The 21850-nt window shown below is 41.8% G+C and overlaps 3 protein-coding genes across 3 annotated transcripts in view; 1 reads left to right on the plus strand and 2 right to left on the minus strand.

Annotated features, from left to right (window-relative positions):
• Nucleotides 1-36: 36 nt before the first annotated feature.
• On the minus strand, nt 37-9521 carry plcd4b (phospholipase C, delta 4b). Its single transcript, XM_025063913.1, is given in 16 exon segments — nt 37-413; nt 503-652; nt 1134-1266; nt 1373-1551; nt 2124-2240; nt 2493-2645; nt 2929-3079; nt 3362-3514; nt 3766-3910; nt 4201-4402; nt 5359-5590; nt 6040-6169; nt 6610-6838; nt 7540-7695; nt 7798-7850; nt 9425-9521. Coding segments are annotated over 15 exon segments (2241 nt in total). The 5' UTR covers nt 7817-7850; nt 9425-9521; the 3' UTR covers nt 37-321.
• Nucleotides 9522-11245: 1724 nt separating this feature from the next.
• On the minus strand, nt 11246-14935 carry cnot9 (CCR4-NOT transcription complex subunit 9). The gene is made up of 8 exons (XM_008328987.3): nt 14588-14935; nt 13576-13761; nt 13355-13470; nt 13148-13257; nt 12924-13033; nt 12548-12646; nt 12316-12407; nt 11246-11839 (listed from the first exon to the last, which is right to left on the minus strand). Exons 1-8 carry the CDS (start codon nt 14603-14605, stop codon nt 11671-11673), a joined length of 900 nt encoding a protein of 299 aa, XP_008327209.1. The 5' UTR covers nt 14606-14935; the 3' UTR covers nt 11246-11670.
• Nucleotides 14936-15000: 65 nt separating this feature from the next.
• usp37 (ubiquitin specific peptidase 37) overlaps nt 15001-21850 on the plus strand; it is a 9858-nt gene continuing 3008 nt past the window's right edge. The window contains exons 1-19 of the mRNA XM_008328986.3: nt 15001-15157; nt 16234-16462; nt 16662-16812; nt 17019-17107; nt 17207-17322; nt 17882-17959; nt 18125-18213; nt 18407-18497; nt 18580-18735; nt 18877-19008; nt 19119-19242; nt 19641-19867; nt 19981-20098; nt 20227-20306; nt 20481-20648; nt 21009-21062; nt 21155-21299; nt 21416-21635; nt 21766-21847. Coding sequence (XP_008327208.1) covers nt 16289-16462; nt 16662-16812; nt 17019-17107; nt 17207-17322; nt 17882-17959; nt 18125-18213; nt 18407-18497; nt 18580-18735; nt 18877-19008; nt 19119-19242; nt 19641-19867; nt 19981-20098; nt 20227-20306; nt 20481-20648; nt 21009-21062; nt 21155-21299; nt 21416-21635; nt 21766-21847 — 2294 coding nt within the window. The 5' untranslated portion in view covers nt 15001-15157; nt 16234-16288. The remainder of the gene's footprint in view (nt 15158-16233; nt 16463-16661; nt 16813-17018; nt 17108-17206; nt 17323-17881; nt 17960-18124; nt 18214-18406; nt 18498-18579; nt 18736-18876; nt 19009-19118; nt 19243-19640; nt 19868-19980; nt 20099-20226; nt 20307-20480; nt 20649-21008; nt 21063-21154; nt 21300-21415; nt 21636-21765; nt 21848-21850) is intronic.

Below are 21850 nucleotides of genomic sequence, written 5' to 3' on the forward strand. Positions count from 1 at the left end.
ACCCTGGGGTGTTTCAAATGAGCACATGACCCCAGATTTACTGACGTAATACTTGAAGTTTATTTGTTACTGATTCTGTAAAGTATTTTCACATCCGAAAAATAGTCGCTCTTGATTTTTTTTTTTTTTTCTGGATGTACAGTATATTTGTAGAAGTATTATGTACACATGCAGCAGAGGAAAGTACGGTAACAGAGTCAGACTCACTGCTGTCAGTGTGAAAGTACAGGCAGACTTTAACGCTGACAGATCCCGTGGTCGACGATGGTTTTCCTCATTGTCTCCAGACCGCAGACGTTCTCTTCATCTTCGTCTTCATCTTCAGGTTCGCTCTGAGATGCTGACGTTGACAAAGATGGAGGAGGGGGGGATGGCTGTTCCGTCTTTGGAGAGCAGGTGTATGTGACGATATCCTGGAGGGAGGAGGTTTGACAGAATGAGTGACAGTTGCCCTCAGGTTCTCACCCGTGTTCTCGAGGTTCTGCAGGTTCCTGCGTCACACCTGTTTGGATGCACGTGAATGGAAGCGTGAACTGTCCGATGAAGTCATTCTTGGACGCCTTGTCGTAATCCTCCACCACGAAACGAACCAGCGCCAGTTCCGGGGCGTGAACCGTGAAGTTTAGAGTTTCGTTCCACGAGGGGTTGAAACCTGTGAGTTGGGGTCGACAACAGAGGACGTCCATGACCATGTGAATATTTGTAGCTGAACTGTATTGTAGCTGTAGCTCGATCACTGTGTGCAGTAGTGTAAGAAAATATCAATACACTCAAATATCGCAATGTTTCGTTTCACGATACCGTATCGATATTCAACATTACTGTATTGATTTTTCAATTATTCATGGTGTTGGTTCATTTATTTTTATATTAAACCTGATGCCAAAATGGAACAACATTGTGTGTTTGCTTTGTTTAAAAAAACTCAATATATCGTCGATGTGTTTGCTTTGTTTTTAAAAAACTCAATATATCGTTATAACACTATCTTGCCCCTGTGTCGCGATACTATTGTATCGCCAGAGCCCTAAATAATACCTCAGTCCACACGGTAATTGCTAACACTGACTCCCTGTTAGAGTTAATGTTAACGATAAAGTTTTTTAGACTAGATTTTCTTGACATTTTCTCACCATTGTTGTTGATGTGACTGGTCTCCTCTCGGGCCTGGTCCTGTGGAACTCCATAGATCTCCACCCTCACCAGAGGGTCAACGATGGAGCCCTCCTTCTGGTTCACCTTTGGCAGCTGCTGTCCACTTATCACCTGGTTACCATGGAAACATATTTCTAGGTCTGGACCACAAAGGTCAGTGTTTACAGCTATTGAAGACTTTGCAGTGTCCTCGTAAAAGTTTGTCAGTATTTTGGACCTGTATGGACAAACGCAGGGGTCTGTAGCCTGGTCGCTCCTCTGGCTTCTCTGGACTGAACTGAGTGTTACCGTCTCGCAGGAAGTCCGGTTTGAGGACAAAGCCGCTGGAGCCGTTCTGCCTGAAGAGGCCATCGTTCAGGTCCATCTCCAGTCCCGCTGTCTGGAAGTTCAGAGCCACTACAGGAAACGGAGAGAAGTGCTGAAACTAAGGAGTGTTGTTGGAAAATGAAAACCAGAAATGTCCGATAATATCGGACGACCAATATTATGTAATATCTGTAAGAATTTTTATTGTTTTTACCTCAGATAATGAAAACCTGATAACACAATACCTGGGTTTCGCTAAATGATGTTTGTCCTAAAAATTGTTTTGAGGAAAAAGGGCTGTATATGAAGGTGAAAGCCACTAGATGGCAGCATTGCTCATTGTATTAATCTATTTTAATAATTGGGGATTGTATGCAGAATGTTGGTGCCAGCAACTCATACAGTGGTCTGTACTGAGAAATAAATAAATATTACCAATCCCTTAATAGTATTTCAATTTGAGAGGGTGAAAAAACTTCTGTCCACTAGGGGGGGCATGGCAGAAAGTAATTGAGAAACACTGCTTTAACCCATCACTTTAGTGATCACTTCACCAGGCCTCCACTGACCCGCTATATGGGTATGGTTGATACTACTGTAACTACAATAATGAAATGATGAGCTGATTAAGTAAAACCAGTAGATGGCACTGTTTCTCTCACCTATCTGGCAGCCTACATTCCACAAGTCCTGGGGGTTGTAGTTGGAGGAGTCGGTCCTGAGACCACTGGGGTAAATCCTGCTGAGCTGCCTCGTGTTGTACTGGATGAAATCTGTCCCTGAGGGGGGAGGAGGGCAGTGGGGCAGAAGAAATGCCCCCAGGTCAACTGGGGCAGGAGGGGAGGGGGCAGAAGAAATGCCCCCAGGTCAACAAATAAATAAAATAAATATGTTGCACTGATAACATATAATCCTGTTACAGTACCCAGAGCTCAGAGCCCAGGTCCAGGTCCAGTCCAGGGCGCGTTGGCCACAGAACTCATCATGGACCACCAGGTTTTTTGTTGTTTTTTAAACAACAGAATGCTGACCTTTATCCTTAGCGTGTCTCTTGGCCTTGGACTCAGAGAAGGAGGAAATCTCCAGACATGTGCCGTGGTCACGGGCGTGTTCAAAGCCCTGGAATTGCTTGCTCCTGCAGTAAACCACCAGGTCTGACAACTCCCTGGAAAGGTTGGACTTCTACAGAATGAAAGAACAGATTGTGGAATGAAAACACAGAACCTTTTCAGAGTCAATCCCAGCAGTGAACAGGTGGGGGCGGGGTCACACCCAGTCCATCCCAGGGTCACATACACAGCCAACAATTCACGCCCACATTAGCCACTGGTTTGACTAAGTACAGTAGGTCCATGTTGACGAGACACAAAAAAAAAACTTTCTGGTAAATCCATGCATCCACCCATCCTGCCACCCATCCATCACCCTCCGTTCATCCATCCCTCCATCCGTCTGTCCATCCGTCCATTCATTTCTTCGACGGTGGCTCCTCCGCACTCTCAGCATCACCGTCAGCAAGCTCTTCTTCATCACTGACTTCGTCCATCAGGTGTCCATCTTGGCCTCCGTCGGCACCACCCATCTTCTTGGCTTTCAGTATAATCTTACCCTTCAGCTTCTGTAAGAAAAAAAAAACACAACAAATACTGTAAGACCCAGACCCAGTCTTGTCCCCTAACTGTCCAAGTCCTCCATGGAGTATCAGTTAATACCGGAATCAGAAATTAAGTGTTTGGACAATATCGGCAAAAAGTTCATATCGAACATCCCTAGATTTAAATGGTGTTTTTCTAATGTGAGTCAAACTTCTGAGCCGTTGTCATTTCCTACAAAAACATGTTTTTACAAGCATAAAATAAATCATTTCCACCGTGCCCTGAGTGGTGGAAAAGGTTCTGACCTGTGGAGAAGGGAGATGCTGAGGCATCTGTTCGTCCAGCGGGTGGCGCAGTAACATGTCACCCAGGATTTGGCTGAGGTGCTGGGCCATAACGGTCTGCTGCTCCACACCACAGTGATTCTCCAGGGACAGGATGACGGGGAAGTCTGAAGCCTGAGGACAGGAATGTCCCGACAAAGGAATGTGAAAACATAAAACGTTAGAGCGGTCAGAGGCGGAACCAAGAGAACCAGAACCACAAATACAGTGTGGTTTCCCCGAGAGGGGAGGGGGGGGGGGTCGATATCCGTATTTTTGATTCTGATTTTTTGTTACTTCCTGTTTCTACTGGTGGCATACAAACTAACTACAAAAAAAATATTTCATTAACGACATGAATGAAAGAGTTGTGGATTCGACCCCACCGTGAAGGCGTAAGTCTTCAGGGTCGAAATGACGTCTTTGAACAGAATCTTGGACGTCAACGTGTGGCCATGGTAGACGATGGGTTCGCCGTCGCTACCGTCCCAGGCGTCCACTTCCACACAGCGACAGCCGCGCTTCAAGGCCCTGCACACACACACAAACACACACACACGTCAACAATGTGTTAACTTGTCTAAAATATTTCCATCACTGTTGCCCACTGTTGAACCACATGCTTGGCGCCTCCAGGGGGCAGCCTGTTGCAGCACATCTGCTGCTAACACAGGAATGTTTCAAAATATGGGATCAATAAAGTTCAAGTTGTTATCATTATTATTACTATTATTCATTAATCTTAACCTGGTATATATTTACTTCGTAGTGGAGCGAGTACTACTGCAATCAAAGACACACACATCAACTGGTATTCTTACTGGATGTACGCCTCCTGGCTGCTCTGTCCACTCAGCTGGTTGTCCAGGAGGTAGGTGTTGTGGGAGGAGGAGATGAAGTAGTGGCTGAGCGGCTGCTCCATGTCCTGGTGGAGAACCTGGCGCCCTGGGTCAAATATGGAGCTCTCCTGGGAGCACAGGTACATCTGGAAGCCGTCCAATGACATGGCTCCTTGTTTCTTAGCTGCACACATGGACAGAAGACAGACTTTAGAACCGGCCCGGTTCAGTCCATGGTCCTTCATCAAAGCAGAGACAGATTAAAATGGGTTCAGTGAAACATTTCTCGACAAAACTCTTTACAATGTGTACTTCCTCTGAAATATTTTCTTAGGAAATACACATTGTAAAAAGACAATGTGTTCCTGAATGACCTCATCTGGGAACGGGGAGTGGTAAATGTGATGAAGTTTTATTTACAACTCTAATATTAGAACTAATAATACTAGGGATGTCTGATAGTCAGTTTTTGATTGTCCTAACACTTCATTTCCGATTCCGATATCAACCATGTCGATACAGTGGGGCAGTGGTGGCCTGGTGGTTAAGGAAGTTAAAGCAGTGGTTCTGAATTCTTTTCCTCAATATGGGTCAAACCATATTTGACCCTCATCTTGTGGTTCTGAGTTTTCACACAGCTTTTAAACTGGGGCGAACATTTTAAACAATAATAATAAATGTAATATTTACAGTTTATAACCAAAGTAACGTTTTTGAGGCTATGCCTTTGGTTAACGACGCTGATATTAATGTTATTAATAACAGTACAGTTATTAAATAAAACCCTTTAATAAAGTCTCATGGGTTGGTGTTGGACGGGTTGCTGGCTCCAATCCCGTGACTCGGCTGTGGTTCCAGAAAAACCCTCCCCCGTGGAAGGCAGCATGTATTATAGTGTCTAAGAAGGTCCTTCAAATCAGTGAGTTATGAATCACTCTGAAGCTTTGGCGTTTTTTCCAATCCTCTAATGGATTTAAAAGAGGAATAAATCAATAGTGTCTGTCCCAGCATGCATTGCACTGCACTCTTATTAACTGCACGGGTTGTTACAGCCAGAGACGATGAATCAGATGGATCTGTTCTAAGTAAAAAAAAAGTGAACCGACGTGGGAGACACACACACAGTTTTCTCTACTCCACCTGAGTCTGACGGCTCATAGCGATCAATTAGTTGCCGGGCATACTGGGAACTCCCTTCCTCCTTGAGCTGCTCTATCCTCAAGAAGTTCTCCAGCTCGTCCATCGTCAGCCTCTCTCCATCAGTGGAGAAGTCCTGGAACACCTTCAACACTTCGTCTCTCTGCGTCAGCAGCTTGTAGTAATGGACAAACTGTTCGATCTCCAGCGAGCCGCAGTTGGACACATCAGCCATCTGAGCAGAGGAGGAAGCAGCTCTGTGTTAGTTTATGGTCCAAGACAGTGGTGAAAAAAAAGCAATAAGTATCAGGCATTAATGTGTAACAATTAAGGACGTAACGATGGATCGCAAATCGGTTAAAATCGATACAAATCCAAGACAGTTCTCATTAGTTGAAATAAATAAATTGAATCGCACATCAAGGCGTAAAGAGCAGACTGCGTTTTTTCAAAACATCACTGGTCATACCGTGACACTACACCCTGCAGTACTGTAGGTGGTAGTATGCTCCTACATTTAGTACGTGCTTTATGGTCCAAAAATCCAAAAATACTTTCTGTAAACAGATTTTTTTTTTTGAAAAATACACTAATCCAAACAGCAATTTAATTCAGCTGAAAGTCTTCAGATATATTTATAATTATTGTTTTTATTCTCCTGGACTCCTCAGACTAAACTCGTACCATGAAGAGATGCAGGGCGTGTTCCTCGTTCATTTCTACATTCATCATCTTCAACAGTTTCCGCACTTCTTTAAAATCCATCTTTCCATCTTTGTTTTTGTCAGCTTTCCGAAACCAGTCCCAGACCCACCTGACAGGACGCTAAAGGAAATCACCACTCAAAGCGTGATTCACAACTTATGACTACGGGATGTCCGATATTAAGTTTTTACAAATATCCGATATGTCCAAATACTTAATTTCTGATTCCGAAATCAACTATACCGATATAGCGGGGCACAAACTACGGTATGAATTGTACGATTATTAAAATAGATTAATAAAATGAGCAATGCTGCCATCTAGAGACTTTCACTTTCATATACAGATGTTTTTCCCCAAAACTATTTTTAGATCACACGTCATCATTTGATTTTTGTTTTTATTATCTATGGGGAAAAAAAACGATTACCTTTCTTACAAATATTACATAAACATGCTAATATCGTACCGATAATATCGACCAGTGGAAATTATCGGACATCCCTACTTTTGACATATTATAATGACAAACTCAAATTCAAAGGATACTGGTCCAGCCTCTCCTTTTCATTCATGGTGCTAGACCTGTGAATTAGCTTGCGTACACCCTGGATCCAGGCCTGGGCCTCGTCTGGGGAGTCGGCGATGAGGTCCAGATTACCTTGGCGGCCGTGGAACACCAAGGTGAAGCAGTGGTCCGCAGGAAACTCCTCAGCAATGCTTTGCAGAACTTCTGACTGGTGGCCTTCTCGCACGGCCTCCAACTCGGTGACGGGAACTAACACAGAGGCAAGAAAAAAAAACAAAACAATATATAGATATTCTGGGGTCAAAGATTTGTCAAGTGAAGCAGGAAGTAGAAAAGAATGGCTTCTAATTATATTTTCTGCAACATGGTGGAAATAAAAACAGATTTCCCAGGGAACCAATAAATAGTAGTACCAACACTGGTGTGGGTACCACAGTTTGAGAACCACCACTCTACATAGCAGTGGTTCAAATGCCTTTCTTCTCAGGCACATAATAATAAATATCTAATACATTTGTTTGTGAGGATGCAAATCACTTCAATAATTACTATCAATCAATAATGACTTCAGAGAGTAATTATTACTATTATTTTTGTTTTTTTAGGCCTGGGGTGTCAAACATACAGTCTGTGGGCCAAGCCGGCACACTATGGTGTTCGACCTGGCCCGCTTGATGAATTCAAGATATTTTCTGTAAAGTTTTATTATATGAATAAATAACAATAAAAATATGACATTTTTTTGTACTTCTTTGCATGAAAAACAAAGGTGAAAAACATGGACTTAACATCTAATTAGGTTCTACCAAAATCAGCTCTGCTCTAGAGACGACAGACACTCAGTCAAACATGTGTAAACTCTGGTCCACTCACAGCTTGAATGTTAATACATTTGTTTGTGAGGATGCAAATCACTTCAATAATTATTATTGAAACTCTGGTCCACTCACAGCTTGAATGTCTGCCGGCCCATCTGGACCTGTACCAGAGGGTCAGCCCGTCCTCCAGGAGGCGGAAAAATCGCCGCTTCTTCCATGAACTAGACTTGACCTTTCTCAGAGTGGACCCCTTCAACATGACCTTGATGTCGGGGTCGTCTTGGAAACCTGGTCACGAGACAGATGACAAAATCGGTCCATGGATCGACCGCAGTTCTTCAATTAAACCCATCGCAGCGTCTGCACCTGCGCTCGGACTGAAATACTCACGGGAGAATTTGGGTTCCATCGCCGTCTTCAGATCATGCCAAAACAGTGTGGAGCTAAACAGAAGCAGATATCGGTGAGTGGTTCAAATATTTTCCTCCTCTTTTTTTTTCACATCAATTGAATTTCATAAATAAACCTTTTCCGCCGCCTCGTCACCTGTTACTGACTGCAGACGCAACTCGTAACGAAGCAGAGTCTTAAGTGAAGATGTAACGAATGTCGAGCTTCTCCACAGTCTGAGCGTTTATATAGAGAAGTCAAAGCGTCAAATTTTCACCGTCATCACTCTCAAAAAACAAACAGATCTGCTAACACTCTGCTTTCTGTTTCTGCTGTGAGTTAGAACGAAAGTAAGTGTGCAGAGGTCAGAGGAACGGATCAGCTGGGTCAGCGGTCCACAACCGTTCTTGTACCGAGGACCGGCGGGCCGGTACTAGCCGTTACCGCGAACCGGTAATCGTCTTTCAGACTTCATTCTGTTAGTATCAGAGTCCGAATGACCTTTGACCTGTTGTTTTGAAACATTGACAGATTATCTGACTGGATTCTTATAGAATGAAGACAATTAGTAAATACTGAAGTACATTTTTTCCACTGTGTCCCACTGTGGCCCGATATCAACTCACGGACCAGTCTTGGTCCCCGGACCAGGGGTTGGCTAATCCCTGAGATACACTGTTCCATCAGATTCACTCTTTTGGACCATGCGGAACCTTTAAATGTCCAACAACTGGACATTAGTCAAAGAAACATCAATCAAACCCTTTGTGAATTTAATGACAGTTCAGAGAAAACCGAACGTAAACAGTTCGTCGCTTGTTTACACTGACCCGATAAACAACCAGATCCTGTGGTTAATTAGTGTGAGAGAATAAAATCGGTGGTTCGGTGGCTCAGTGGACGACCACCATTGTCTCATTAAACCAGGTTTAAACTCTGTAGGAACTCTTTAGGGAGGGTCAGGTTTTTCTCTTCCTTCCACCGTCTCCTGAAACAACAAGACTGTCCAACTCCAAACTAATCTCTGCGTTGTCTCACTACCGCCGTGCCTCACCCTCCTCACCCCTTCCCACAGATCAGGCAACAAACTGACATGTGGTTGTAAAAACCCTCTCGCAGTCACTGGACTATTTAATATCGCCGTTGGTTATATTAGCCGTTGGAGTGAGACTTATTTTCCACAGATTTTTCTGAGCGGCCGTGTTGTGTTCGAGGCTCAGTCGTGTTTTTTTATTTCTTCCATTCAGACGTTTTTTAAAAGAATTTCTGAAAGTTGAACAAACTCTCCCTCTGCTCTGAGGAGGTGAGGTTGTGTTGTTTTACGGGAGCACAGCTGAAGTGTTTGGAACAGGGCTGAGTCACAGAGAACCATCACTGGTCACACACACATACACAGAGATGTGACTCAATGGGGACAAAACAAGAAGAAGAAGAAGAAGAAGAAGACAAGGAAGAAAACAGGAGCAGGAGGAACAAAGAAGTTATGTTTTAAATCCATTGGTAAACAACACTGCTGGGATGTATGTGTGTGTGTGTGTGTTGAGAAAAAGAAAAGAGAAATGAAAGCATCACTTCAGCAGAGCGAAAATGAAGGTAATTAGATTTTTGCTGGCTGACCAGAACTCACCCACAGAGGACACTTCACTGGGGTTGGTGGGATCCTTTCTGGATTGGGGTCTACACACTATACAGAAGACGGCCGTGCTGCCAGGGCTGGGCTGCCTGTACTCAGAGGTCTAAACCAAATGAAGAGCAGAGACTGTTAGCTGAGTCAGACTCAGTCACTCTCCTCCCCTTTTTCCCGTCCCCTTCACTCCAGTTTCTGGCAATAAGAAATCCGATTCCCTAGTCGTTGCTGCCACACACTGGCAATTTCTTTCCTCCCCTTTCCCTGCATGCCTTCCTTCCTCCCTCCCTTCCTTTCTAGCTGCAGCCTGTGAGCTCCGTGAGGCGGACGTTGCCTCCCTGTCTGAAGGTTGCTGCGGGCTGTGTCTCCGTTCCTTTTCTTCCAGTTAAAAGAGACAAATATTAACACATTCACACTATGGTTAACCTAGACTGCGTGTTTTTTGGATTGTCGGAGTATATGAGAATACTGGACAGAAAAATGTTCAGATCCAGGGATCGAACCGCTGACCTCCTTACTGTAAGGCAAGGGAACTAACCGCATACAAATGCCCTTCATTATAAAAACAGTACTCTCTCTCTCTGACAGTGAATATTACTCCGAAACTCCAGAAAAGTAAGCCCTAAATGAAAAAAAAACTTAAAGACAATTTGCTGAATTCTTCTTGTTCCTCCTCCTCCTCTTCTTCTTCTTCTTCATGGTTCCAGCAACAGGGAACACTTTTAGAAACAGCCATTAATATTTCATTTTACTTTGAATTACTTTAAAGATTCAAATAAAACAATGAGTGGATATCAATACCTGACAGAAGGCACTCATGAATCTGAAGCAGCATCATAAAGACGGAAATCGTTTTCTAGTCTGGAGAGTGGACGCCATTAGCACAGCGTGCCGAACCCAGGGCCCAGTGCTGCTGTAACTGCTGCTGCTGTTACTGCTGCTGCTCTCTCCTCATAAACACAGATAAAGAAATAAAAACACACTCTGCTCTGGAATCATCTCTCACAGGAATCAGATTTTCTCCTAAATGGAGGCTTTGAGTGAAGGCATTTGTTGATGTGCACAGATTCTGCCTGGATCACCGTGACGATAATGGAACCTGTGGGAGCGGCGTTCCATTAATGAAGCAGGAGAAGGAAATGGGAGCTGTTAGACGGAGCACTCACTGAGAGCGCGTCAGGGTCGGCTCCACTGTTCAAGGCCATCCTGAGTAACAACAGTCTCCACTAGGTTACCCATGAAGTTACACAGCTGGAGCTGGAGGGAGCAGCTGAAAGATTAGAACTCTCTGAACCTTCTCACATTTATTTGGAAATTCTTAAAAAAAAAATCAAGATATTTATTTAAAAAAAAAAAAACTCGGTAACTAGAGTTGGACTCTCATCGAGTCCACCGGGCAGGTGAGCGGTCAAAGACCATCATGTCCTGGTGAAACGCCTGCAGATGTTGGAGAACGTACAGTAGCTGCAGTGCCACAGTATTTCCAGAGTAACTATAAGTTTACTGGTCCATGAACTAACCACAAAATAAACAAAACAAACCATGAACAACTCTTTGATGTTAAATCAGAGATGCAGTATCGAAGGTTTGGTACAAAGAACCTGACTATATCAAACAAACAACAAACAGAAATAAACAAAACAAACCACGAATAACTCTTTGATATTATCAGAGATGCAGTATCGACGGTTTGGTACGAAGAGCCTGACTATATCAAACAAACAACAAACATGACATGAGTTTCACTGAAGTGATGTTTGAATTGGATTATCACGTTGACAAGTGCAGTTAAATGTTTCAGGGACCGAATGTTCATGGAGGTTTTTTTTTTAATCTATTTCAATCCAGTAATAAGTTCCTTTGTAATTTTAGAGCAAACAATGGAACCAAAAGACAATAAAGAAGCAATAAAGGACTGATGAATCTTTCTGTAAACTTCTGACTTAAACATCAAATTTTAAGGCTCTTTTGAAAAAAAGAAAAATTGGAAATTTTTTTATTGCTGATTTCAGTGCTTCTTTGAGAATTCTATCCATCTAGAACATGTTTCTAGTTTTCACTGTAGTCTCATGTGGACTTGATATAACGGGAACCAAAACCTGTAGATACAAATCTGCTCAAAAGCAAAACCTCTATCTCATCAAATGTCTTTACTTTGAATACAGAACTACATTGGAAAAAAAAAATCAAAACGCAGACTCTGAGACTTGTGCCCAGTCCGTTTGTGTAGACTCTCGGCAGCCGGTTCACTGCGGAGCCAGCGGGATGCCTCTGGCATCGGTGACTTGACCTTCCTGCAGGTTCTTGACCAGCTGGGCCAGCCAGCGCTTGGTGGTGGCGTCGTCCTTCAGCACCTGGGCGAAGGTGCTGTCCTTCAGCTGATCTGGCAGACACTGACGCAGGGCTTCTCTGGCTCTGCAGGAAAAGACACAAAAACATTCATTTTTTTTTGCCAATCACTGCTTCTGGAAATGCAAATAGAGCTTTACATATCGGAATCATTGATTTAAAATTAATAAACAAAGACAAATCCAGGTGTATTCCTTCTGTGTTGGTTGGTTTCTGTTCTGTTTATGTATATTATTTGTCCAAATTTAATAAAAACACCAACACTGTTGACTGCTGTAAAACATAGTTTGATGACACATCTCTGGCTTTATGAGGAGCTTTTATTTTAAGGAGCGACAGGGACTTCACCACTCACAAATATCTCATCAAATATAAATAACAAAAACTGTATAGATGGTGATTTTAGGGTGTGTATTGGCAAGAATCTGGGAATACGCATCATGATACGAGGGGCAACGTTACGATATATATTGCGATATACAGCGTTTTATTCTGTAACTGCTTTACCTGAGATTATCTGACAGACGCAGGTTCTGCTATACCTGAGATTATCTGACAGACGCAGGTAGCATCGAACCACATGCTTCAGCAGACGTGCCGAGGGTTCTTTGGAGAGCTGTAACACCATTTTGCCCTGTGAAAAAAAAAACTGGATCTCAATCCCGGTGACCAAATTGTGACCAAAGTGAAAACTGAATTCCACTGATGAGGAACAGAAAATGGAGAGAAGATTTCAATCTAACTGAATTCTATTTTCCTCCCGGAGAAACTCACGAGTATCATCGCCACGTGGGAGAAACGTTCATAGGTCTGACAAATGTAGGCCAGCCCCGTGTCATCCAAGAGAATCTTCTGAAGAATGAAAGTAGCAACCTGTCACACAAAAAAACAAAACAACGTCAGGATGGATGAACCAACATGTTGATTGAATCACAGGAAACAAAAAAAAAGTGTGAGTTATTTATGGGTGACAAATGAGCCATATAATCTGACCTAGAGGTCCACACACCAATGTCAAAATAACATTATATCAGTGTATCAGCAAGAATCTGCTGATATGAAATCACATACAAGGGCAACAACATGATATATTGTGATACTATAGGCAGAACGATATAATGAGTTTTTATTAACAATTTAATTGTAGTACCGTCTTTGATAGTTCACTGCCTGACTCCATGATACGGAGACACAGTGGGATGATTTCAGTAGTGAGAAGGAAGTTGATCACTTCTTGTTCATCTGTTTTCACCAAGGCACCTGACGACAACGAAGAACACAAACCTCACCATTAGTCAAAGTCACTGAGAACACAGTGTAATATATGAAGTAGCCGATGTGGTGAATTATAAAAAAAAGCTTCAGCAGGTTTACCGATGACCCCCAGGCTGGTGAGTCGCAGATACTCAAAAGGCCGTGTTTTGCTCACGGTGTGGAGAAAAGGATACAGGAAGAGAGGAATGTGAGCAGCAAGAAAGGCTGACCTACAGAGGGACACATTGAAAATGAATATTTTTGAACCAGAACTTCTAATGGAAATAATAATTAATTTCACAACATTTTTAACAAAGGTCTCATTACCGTGTCTCGGGATGTGAAGCAACACACTGCAGAAGTGCCAGGGCGTTACACACTCTATTAGACTGGTGAGCTGTCAGTGTGGGTGGATTTATGGATGGGTAGATATTCACTATTTCCTATTTAAATGTATCAGATGAGAGAAATCAGTAAATATATATATATCAAATACATGGAAATATACAGATATAATCACAGTAATGAAAGTTACCAAGGCCTTTTACCTGCAACAACGCAGCAATAGTTCCACAGGAGTGCCAGAGCATCGGAGCAAGGTCTGGCACTGATTCACGTTTCTTGCTAAGTTCCAACAAGGCGTTCTCTCTGGTTTCTGGACTTGACAATTCATTGATCCACTGGTAGATCTTCTCCCTGTCCACCTGGGCCAGGGCCGTGACATTAGTCACAGCCTTTGAGAGAGAGAGAGAGAGAGAGAGAGAAGAGAGAGCAAGTAAATGTACACACACGTGAAATGAAGTAGCATGACAACTACTTGAATTCATTCATTTAAACAAATCATGCTGTGTAGCCAGATCCTCAACAAATACCATTGTTTTAGAACCAATTTCTTGAGATATTAAAAATCATTGTGTATTTTCTAAGTTGATACAGGTGGGAGGCACCACAGTCCTATTGATTTAGATCTATTTAACACGGTCGAAAGATTGTTTAAATTTTACAACGATGACATTGTGGTTTTGTTTTGTTTTTTGGGTATTTTGAGATTGTGCACAAGTCCTTTTTTATCAAGACTAAGCTAACTCTAAGCCAACACTTTCAGGCTCGATTTAAAAACTCAACATCCTCCATGTAGCGTAATCGTATTAAAAACATGTAGTATAAAGTTTATACAAAATTTTGTGTTTTTTTTCGAAAGGTGGACAATCTTTTCGGTTTTATACCGATTGTCCAACAGCACGTTGGACAATCGGTATTATGTTGCGGCATAAAAGTTTTTTCCTAGTGTTTACTTGTTATCCTGCAGTGGATGACCAATACACTTAGACAATAGTAAACATATATTTGAACAAGTACATTATTTCAATTATGTCTAAACACATATTCAAAATTATGACTATAAAATTTTCCAAAGATGCATATCAGTCTGTCGGGATAACAAAATTAAGTAATTTAACAATTAAACCATAATAACCGAAGCTCACAAATGTTAACTTCACAAAGAGAGTTGTACGTTAACAATGCAATGATACGTAGCACAAAATAGAAGGCACTTACGGCTCCTGTTGCCAGCATCCTCTGAAGTTCGATTTTGTTTTGTTGTCTTTTAAGTATAAATGGAACTAGAAACACCGAAAAAGCTTAACTAACAAACCTATAAACACACCGCTAACTCAAGCTAGCTGCTAAATGTCTTGACAAATTCCGGAACAACCGCCCGTGCAAGACCGCATATATCCATTTAAACAGGAGAGTAACGAAATGATAATAATATTGTGTACTTATCTAAGTCTTTTTTTAAATTAAGTTTGCTTGAGCTCAAATCTAAAAGTTATCAAACGAAAAATAAAACAGTTGCGGTTTGATTAGCAACACAGAAGCCTTGTACGTGTGTGACAAAGTCTCGCGATAACAAGTCAGGGTACGCTCGCTTAACATTTCCGTCGTAAAATTCACATTCCCGCCATCATCCTGCAGCGGTGCGAGGGTTAGTGTGCGGCGCTACTGTCAACATCGCAAGAATAGCGGGCAGGTAAATGCCGGTTAAACTAACTTTCTGCCCCTGAAGGACCTAAGAAACATTTGCTGTCATTTGAAAGTTTCGAGGAGTGCACGTCTCAACTACAGGTAAATAAAGGAAGTTAAATTATCAAGCAATGATATGTTTCATCACCAAATTACAGGCAAATTAGCCAGTTAGCTTGTGGCTGTTAGCTGACGCGCTAATGTGGGCCTGACGCATCCATTCAGTGCATGTAGAAGAGGAGACGACATTACCGAATCGCACACTATTGGCACCCTTGTTGACTGGTTCCAGCTTTGTTTGCTTTGACGTGTTTTGACTATTTCCCTTTGGCAACGAATGTTGTTTTTATTTGACCCAACAAAACACCGGTGCAGTCCTGTTCTTTGGGCTAATTTTCGGCTAATGCAAACACGGGCTAACAACAATGTTTAACGTACCGTTAATCGGCTAACAAGAGTAGCGCTTCGTTGTCAAACTAAGTTGTTTAACTCAAATGAAATATATTTAGGGCTTTGATACTATTGTGCTCGTATTGTCATTTACATTTTAAAGTTAGCATTTGTGTTTTTATAGCTGTCCGAGGGTTTGTTGTTTTTTTTTTTAGCGACCCTTTGGTCAAACGTTAAACGTGAGACACCGATGAATGGTTCATTGTCATATTTGTAAGTGGGAGAATGATAACGTTCATTAGTTCTCCTCCTATTTAACTTAACAAATTAACTTGTTTTTTTAATTTGAAACAGATCATAGTGGTGTTGCGATGATGTTGGTATACAAGAATGTTTAACCAGTGAGTGACAAGCGGGAGCTCCGTGGTACAAAGCAGCGCTGGTCTTGTCAACACTGATCTATGTAGACGTATAAATAACACTGTACACAACAGGCGAAATATCTATAATTTCACTGAACAGTTTATTCCTCACTCGTTGGATGAAGCTTTTTTTTTTCTTCGTCCTTGCTTTTTTGTTTGGTTGTGTATATGGTTTAAGTGATTTAAGTCTGTATCGGTCACTGATTAGTAGTTCTGATTGTTTGGTTGCTCAAATACTGTGAGTTCATAAATAATTGTGTCTCTCCTAATACCTGTGGTTGTTTATAACAAAAAATAAGCCCTAAATAAAATAGGCTTAAGATAAATGTCCAGACCAAAGAAGTAAACAAAGTTCTTTTTGTTTAGGATTTGTTTTATCACAAGTTCCTACCACCACAGTGCACCGACTGGATATTAAGCAATGGCAACATCCATATTGCCCAAGCTTTGCAGCGGTGTTTCTGTAAAGATCCGCTTGAACAGCATTGAAACGGGCACCACCAAATGGAAAGAAGGAACCTTTGAGATTTTGGAAAAGGACAACAAAGTCAACCTGTGTCTAAGGTTCTGTAGTGGTGCTTCAAGAACTTTCCAGGTAATGTTCAATACCTGATGAGTATTCTTTTAATACTCTGATGGAGCAGTAAAGTGTTGCAGTATTTGTAGGATTAATACTTACTACAATATATTTTATATAATGTTTTTATGAATGAATTAGCTATAACTAAACTTTAAAAAAAGTTATTTTACAAGATGTAAGTGTAATTGTTTTGATCTTGTTTTCTTGATCTCAGCTCACCCAGAATGTGAAAGCAGTTAACCAGAATGTGGGCCGATTAATGCTGATTCTGAAGGACCACTGTGTCATCATTCTTGATAAGATGTCGCCAAGTTTGCTCCAGAAGACAAGAGACTGTCTGGATAAGCTCAAGTATGGAAAGCCAAGTAAGTAAAACCTTATCTGGACATACACACACACACCAGAAGGAGTCAATCTACTGTAACAATGTAACATTGAAGACCCTGTTACAAAATAAAACTTATTTTGAGTCTATATTTTAGCTATAATATCAGCTAAAAGTTGTCTTGCTACTTTCAGGCCATGACATGGCAGCAACTGTTTGCAGTAAGTGTTACTTTTTCTTTTGTAGTTCTGAAATCATCTCATGGAAGTGCAAACTTCAGCGTGCTCGGAAACCGCTCTGTTAGAAACGAGACCAGTCCAACGAGAGAGAGAACGGTGAGTATCAGCACCAGTTTGGGATTGACCACGGAATACGTGTATTTTAGGAAATATCCATTATTAATGAGCTGTTCTAATTTTAACCATCAATCTTAGGCTGCACCAAAGCGACAGAATCCAGAAGGCCGAGAGGACGCAACACCAAGAAGACCGCTGGGCAGTCCGAGTAGAGCAGCTGTCACTCCCACTCGCACTGGACTGTCTGAGAACAGGTACAGTGATGTAATCATGTTGTGAATAAAAACAATTGTGACTTGTATTGTGAGTTAAGTGTATTATTAGGTTGCTATTTGTTATTAATTTGTCCATGTTAAATGTGTCTTGACAGCAGATGTAATTAATTTTATTCTAAAACAAAAATCAATTTTTAAAACGTTTTGCTGATATGTTGATATTGCACACAATTCTGCATACAATCCCCAGAGTATTAAAATAGATTAATAAAATGAGCTGCAATGCTGCCATCTAGTGACTTTCACTTTCATATACAGCCTTTATTCAGTCACATTACTTGGTGAAGCCCAGGCATTGCCTTATTGGGTTTTCATTATTGTTGGAAAAATATTCTTACAGATTTTACATAATTATGCTAATATCAGGCTGATAATGTCGGTCAGTCAATATTATCTGACATCCCTAATTTTAATTAATCTTCATTTTATCCTGTAGAGTTACGGTTATTGTTACTTATAACCTTGAATGGCCTTAGTCATGTTTGTCCTAAATGTCACATAACATTTTTTTTTACTGTTGTTCTCACTTGTTCTTCAGAAGTGAAAAAAGAAAGAGACTCGTGAATTCTGAAAGTGACCTGAGTGAGGACTACCCAAAGGAGAATGACTCTTCAAGGTAGATGTCAACACCTCGCTGTTATTGACTGTTAGGTCCAGTGTTGCTTGAGGTTTATCCATGCACTTCTGTTTTGTTTTTGTTTTTTTAATCATTGTAATCGAAGTGGTTTAATCCTGAAATGTATTTTGTTGTAAATACTAAAATATCGATTCTTGTTTTTAGCAACAACAAGGCAACTTCAGATCCATCCAGAAAATTTCTGCACAGCTGCAAAGAGAAGCTGAAGCAGAGCGAGGAGAACAGAACCTCAGGTGAACTCAAAGTCCACTGCTGAGCAGCACTGCCATCTAGTGAACAAGTGGCCTGTTTTGTCCTCAGTTGCTTCCATCAAGGACATTGTATTGGCTTGTTTGATGACTTATCAGTAGAGTTCTGTTTATGCATATGTTTTAGCTGTGTTAAACACATTTATTTATTTATTTTAATGTTTGTTTTTATTCACAGCTCCAGGAAGTTCAACTCCACTACAGCCTTCGTCATTCTACGGCAGATCTGTAACTAAAGACTATGGCCAGAGCCACTCTTTTCTGGACAGGTAGTTTTGACTTCCTTTGAAGCTGCGGCCTCTCGGTCCTAGAGCCAGTCACTGTGACTTCATACCTTTGAAATCTCCCCAGACCATCCACCACCACCCAGACCACTGCGGCCAAGAGAAGCCTCATGATGCCCAATCACTCCACTCCGTTCAAGAAGGTCCGTCTGTCTGTGGACTACGGCGGCTGGAACAAACAGAGACCCTCGACCCTGGCTCAGCCTCAGCCCCTCCTTCAAGGGTAACGATGAACAACTTTACTGTTTTTAGGATGTGTTTTCTTGTTAACGGATCATACCTGCCCAATAACACATAAACGGATGATTAACGGATCATACCTGCCCAATAACACGCAGTTCAATGTCAACCCCCTCCCGCACAGATTTTCTAACTTGGGCAACACCTGCTACATGAACGCCATCCTGCAGTCTCTCTTCAGTCTGCCCTCCTTCTCCAATGACATGCTGAGGCAGAGCATCCCGTGGAAGAAGGTGCCCATTAACGCATTGCTAAGGTACTACATTTATATTTTAGTATATTTTTCTAAGTATATAAGAATATAATGTTGAATATAAAATTTCTTTAATGTCATATTTATTTTTGTTCCTCTCACTCTCCCTGCAGACGTTTTGCTCACCTCATGGTCAAGAAGGACGTCGGCTGTCCAGAGATAAAAAAGGATCTTTTGAGAAAAGTGAAAAGTGCCATCTCCTCCACCGCCGAGCGATTCTCTGGAAACATGCAAAATGTAGGACATGATTTTATGATGTTGAATCACGTTTTCCTTCTGCCAAAGTGGCTTCTCTTGTTTTGTGTATTTCTGATTACGATATCAACCAATACTGATAAAAGGTCCGGTAATATTTATTTATCAATACAAACCACTGTAGTTGCTGGCACCAGCATTCCACATAAAATCCCCTGATTATTAAAATCGATTAATAAAATGAGCTGCAATGCTGCCATCTAGTGACTTTCACTTACAGCTGTTTATTCCCAAAACTATTTTTAGGTCACACATTATTTGACAAAACCTGGAACTGTGTTATTGGGTTTTCATTATTGGAGGGGAAAAAAACAATAATGATTCTTACAGATATTACATATTTATGCTAATATCGGACTGATTTCATCCCTAATGGACAGGATGCTCACGAGTTCCTAAGCCAGTGTTTGGACCAGTTGAAGGACGACATAGAGAAAATGAACAAGAACGAAGCGTCAACGTCTTTGTCAACGTTATCATCATCCTGCGAGAGTGGCCACGAATCTACGACAGAGCCGGGCGAAGAGGCAGACATTACCCGCATCTACACCTGCCCTGTGGCTGTTAACATGGAGTTTGAGGTGCAGCACACCATTGTTTGCAAAGGGTAAGAACAAAACTTACCAACTGATCTGGAACTCTTAACATCTATCTACCAGCCTAAATTGCAGGGTTTCAATTAAGGACGTGTGATATGTATGCGTACGTTGTCGTTAACAGCTGCGGCGAGGTGGTGACAAAGCGAGAGCAGTTCAACAACTTATCCATCGACCTGCCACGCAGGAAAAAAACTCTCCCGATTCGCTCCGTCCAAGATTCTCTGGATCTCTTTTTCAGGGTGAGTCTTTACTATTTCATGACCACAGTGTAACATTCATCAAAGAATGAATGAAAGAAAGGCCATTCTCTAGATTTTTTTTTATTTTTGTATCTGTTGATGTAGTTGCTTCCTGTTTTCTTTTACAGATGGAGGAAATTGAATACTCGTGTGAAAAGTGCAACGGAAAAGCAGCAACTGTTACACATAAATTCAGCAAACTGCCCAGGTACGAACACACTTTCACTGTGAAAAGGCACACAGTCTGTCGACGACTGACAAGAATCTGGCGATAGGATACGTATCACGATACTGGCACAACAATACGATATATTGCGATATACTGTGATACTATAGGCACGACAATATATTTATGATCTCTCTCCCCCCTCCCTCTCCACAGAGTCCTCATCCTCCACCTCAAACGATACAGCTTTAATGCTCAGCTGTCTCTGAACAGCAAGCTGGGCCAGCAGGTGGTGATCCCCCGTTACCTTACTCTGCTGTCACACTGCACTGAATCCACACGACCTCCTCTCGGTCTGGGCTGGAGTTCTCAACAGGCCTCTGTGTAAGACACTGAACGCACCACACTGACAGTGAATGAATATATGAATTTGAACATGGGTAGTTTTGAGGAAAGTGAAGAGGTGTGAGTGCAAGTAAAGCTTTAACTGTTGGATGCTTAAATATTTAATATTATCAACTGCTATGATGTCCGATAATATCGGTTGGTCGGGGGGAATGTATGTGAAAGTCATCGCAGCTCATTTTATTAATGTTTTTTAATGATCAGGGGCTCATATTAGCAGAGTAGTATTTCAGTTCAAGGGACAGCCCTATTATCAACTGTCAACCAATGTATCATAGAAAATAGTTAATGAATTAATTACTTTAAAAGGTTAATAACTTTGACTTTAATGTTTTTAAGGTCAAGAACACTTGACACATCGCAAACTGTTAACTCCTGCACATCACCTGTCCGGTAAGAGTCCGCAGCACATGGACACTGACACATCAACAGACACATGTTTCCAGACCAGGCTGCTTCATGTTTAAACATCGTTCTGTTTGTAGAAGGAGTGAAGGTAAAGAGTCCAACTCCAGCTGCAGCTCCACCTCTATGGACACAGACAACGAGGACGAACCACACCGAAGGGTCAACTCTGGCCACAGGCGGCGCCTCAGCAGCTGTCTGCCTGAGAAGGAACAACATGAAGAGGTATTACGTAATCTGCTGCTCCATGAAGTTCAGATCCACACTCCTTTTCTTTCTTATTTTCTTTTTTTTTTCTCCTTTCCCTCTGCTGCTCTCTTATGACATTCTTTTGTTTGCAGCGTGGGGGCGCCATAGAGTCAGCTGAGTTCAATGGCATTAATGATGACGAAATGCTGGCAGCAGTGCTGGAGATGAGCCGTCGTGAGGCCTGCCACTCGGCTCCTCCTCTCCTGGACGACGATCCAACCAGCAGTCCTGACACGGGGTTTGGAGACACAGATGCTCACGACCTGGCTTATCACGCAGACCTGATGGAAAACGACGGCAAACAGTCCGCAGGTTGTCCAGCAACTGAAGGTTCATTCAGAACGTTGTCTGATAGTTTATTTGACAACTACCATTAAATATTATAATAACAAAATCATGTTAGGGCAGTTGTAAACCTGTGTTTGTGGTGGACGTTGTGTAGATATGCTGGATTCCTTGGATCTGACCATGGATGATAACAAGGAGAACCAGACTCCAGAGGATGTGCAGCAGCACAGTGAACTGAA

This window comes from Cynoglossus semilaevis, chromosome 16, assembly GCF_000523025.1.
Source record: "Cynoglossus semilaevis isolate Cse_v1.0 chromosome 16, Cse_v1.0, whole genome shotgun sequence".
NCBI classification, from domain to species: domain Eukaryota; kingdom Metazoa; phylum Chordata; class Actinopteri; order Pleuronectiformes; family Cynoglossidae; genus Cynoglossus; species Cynoglossus semilaevis.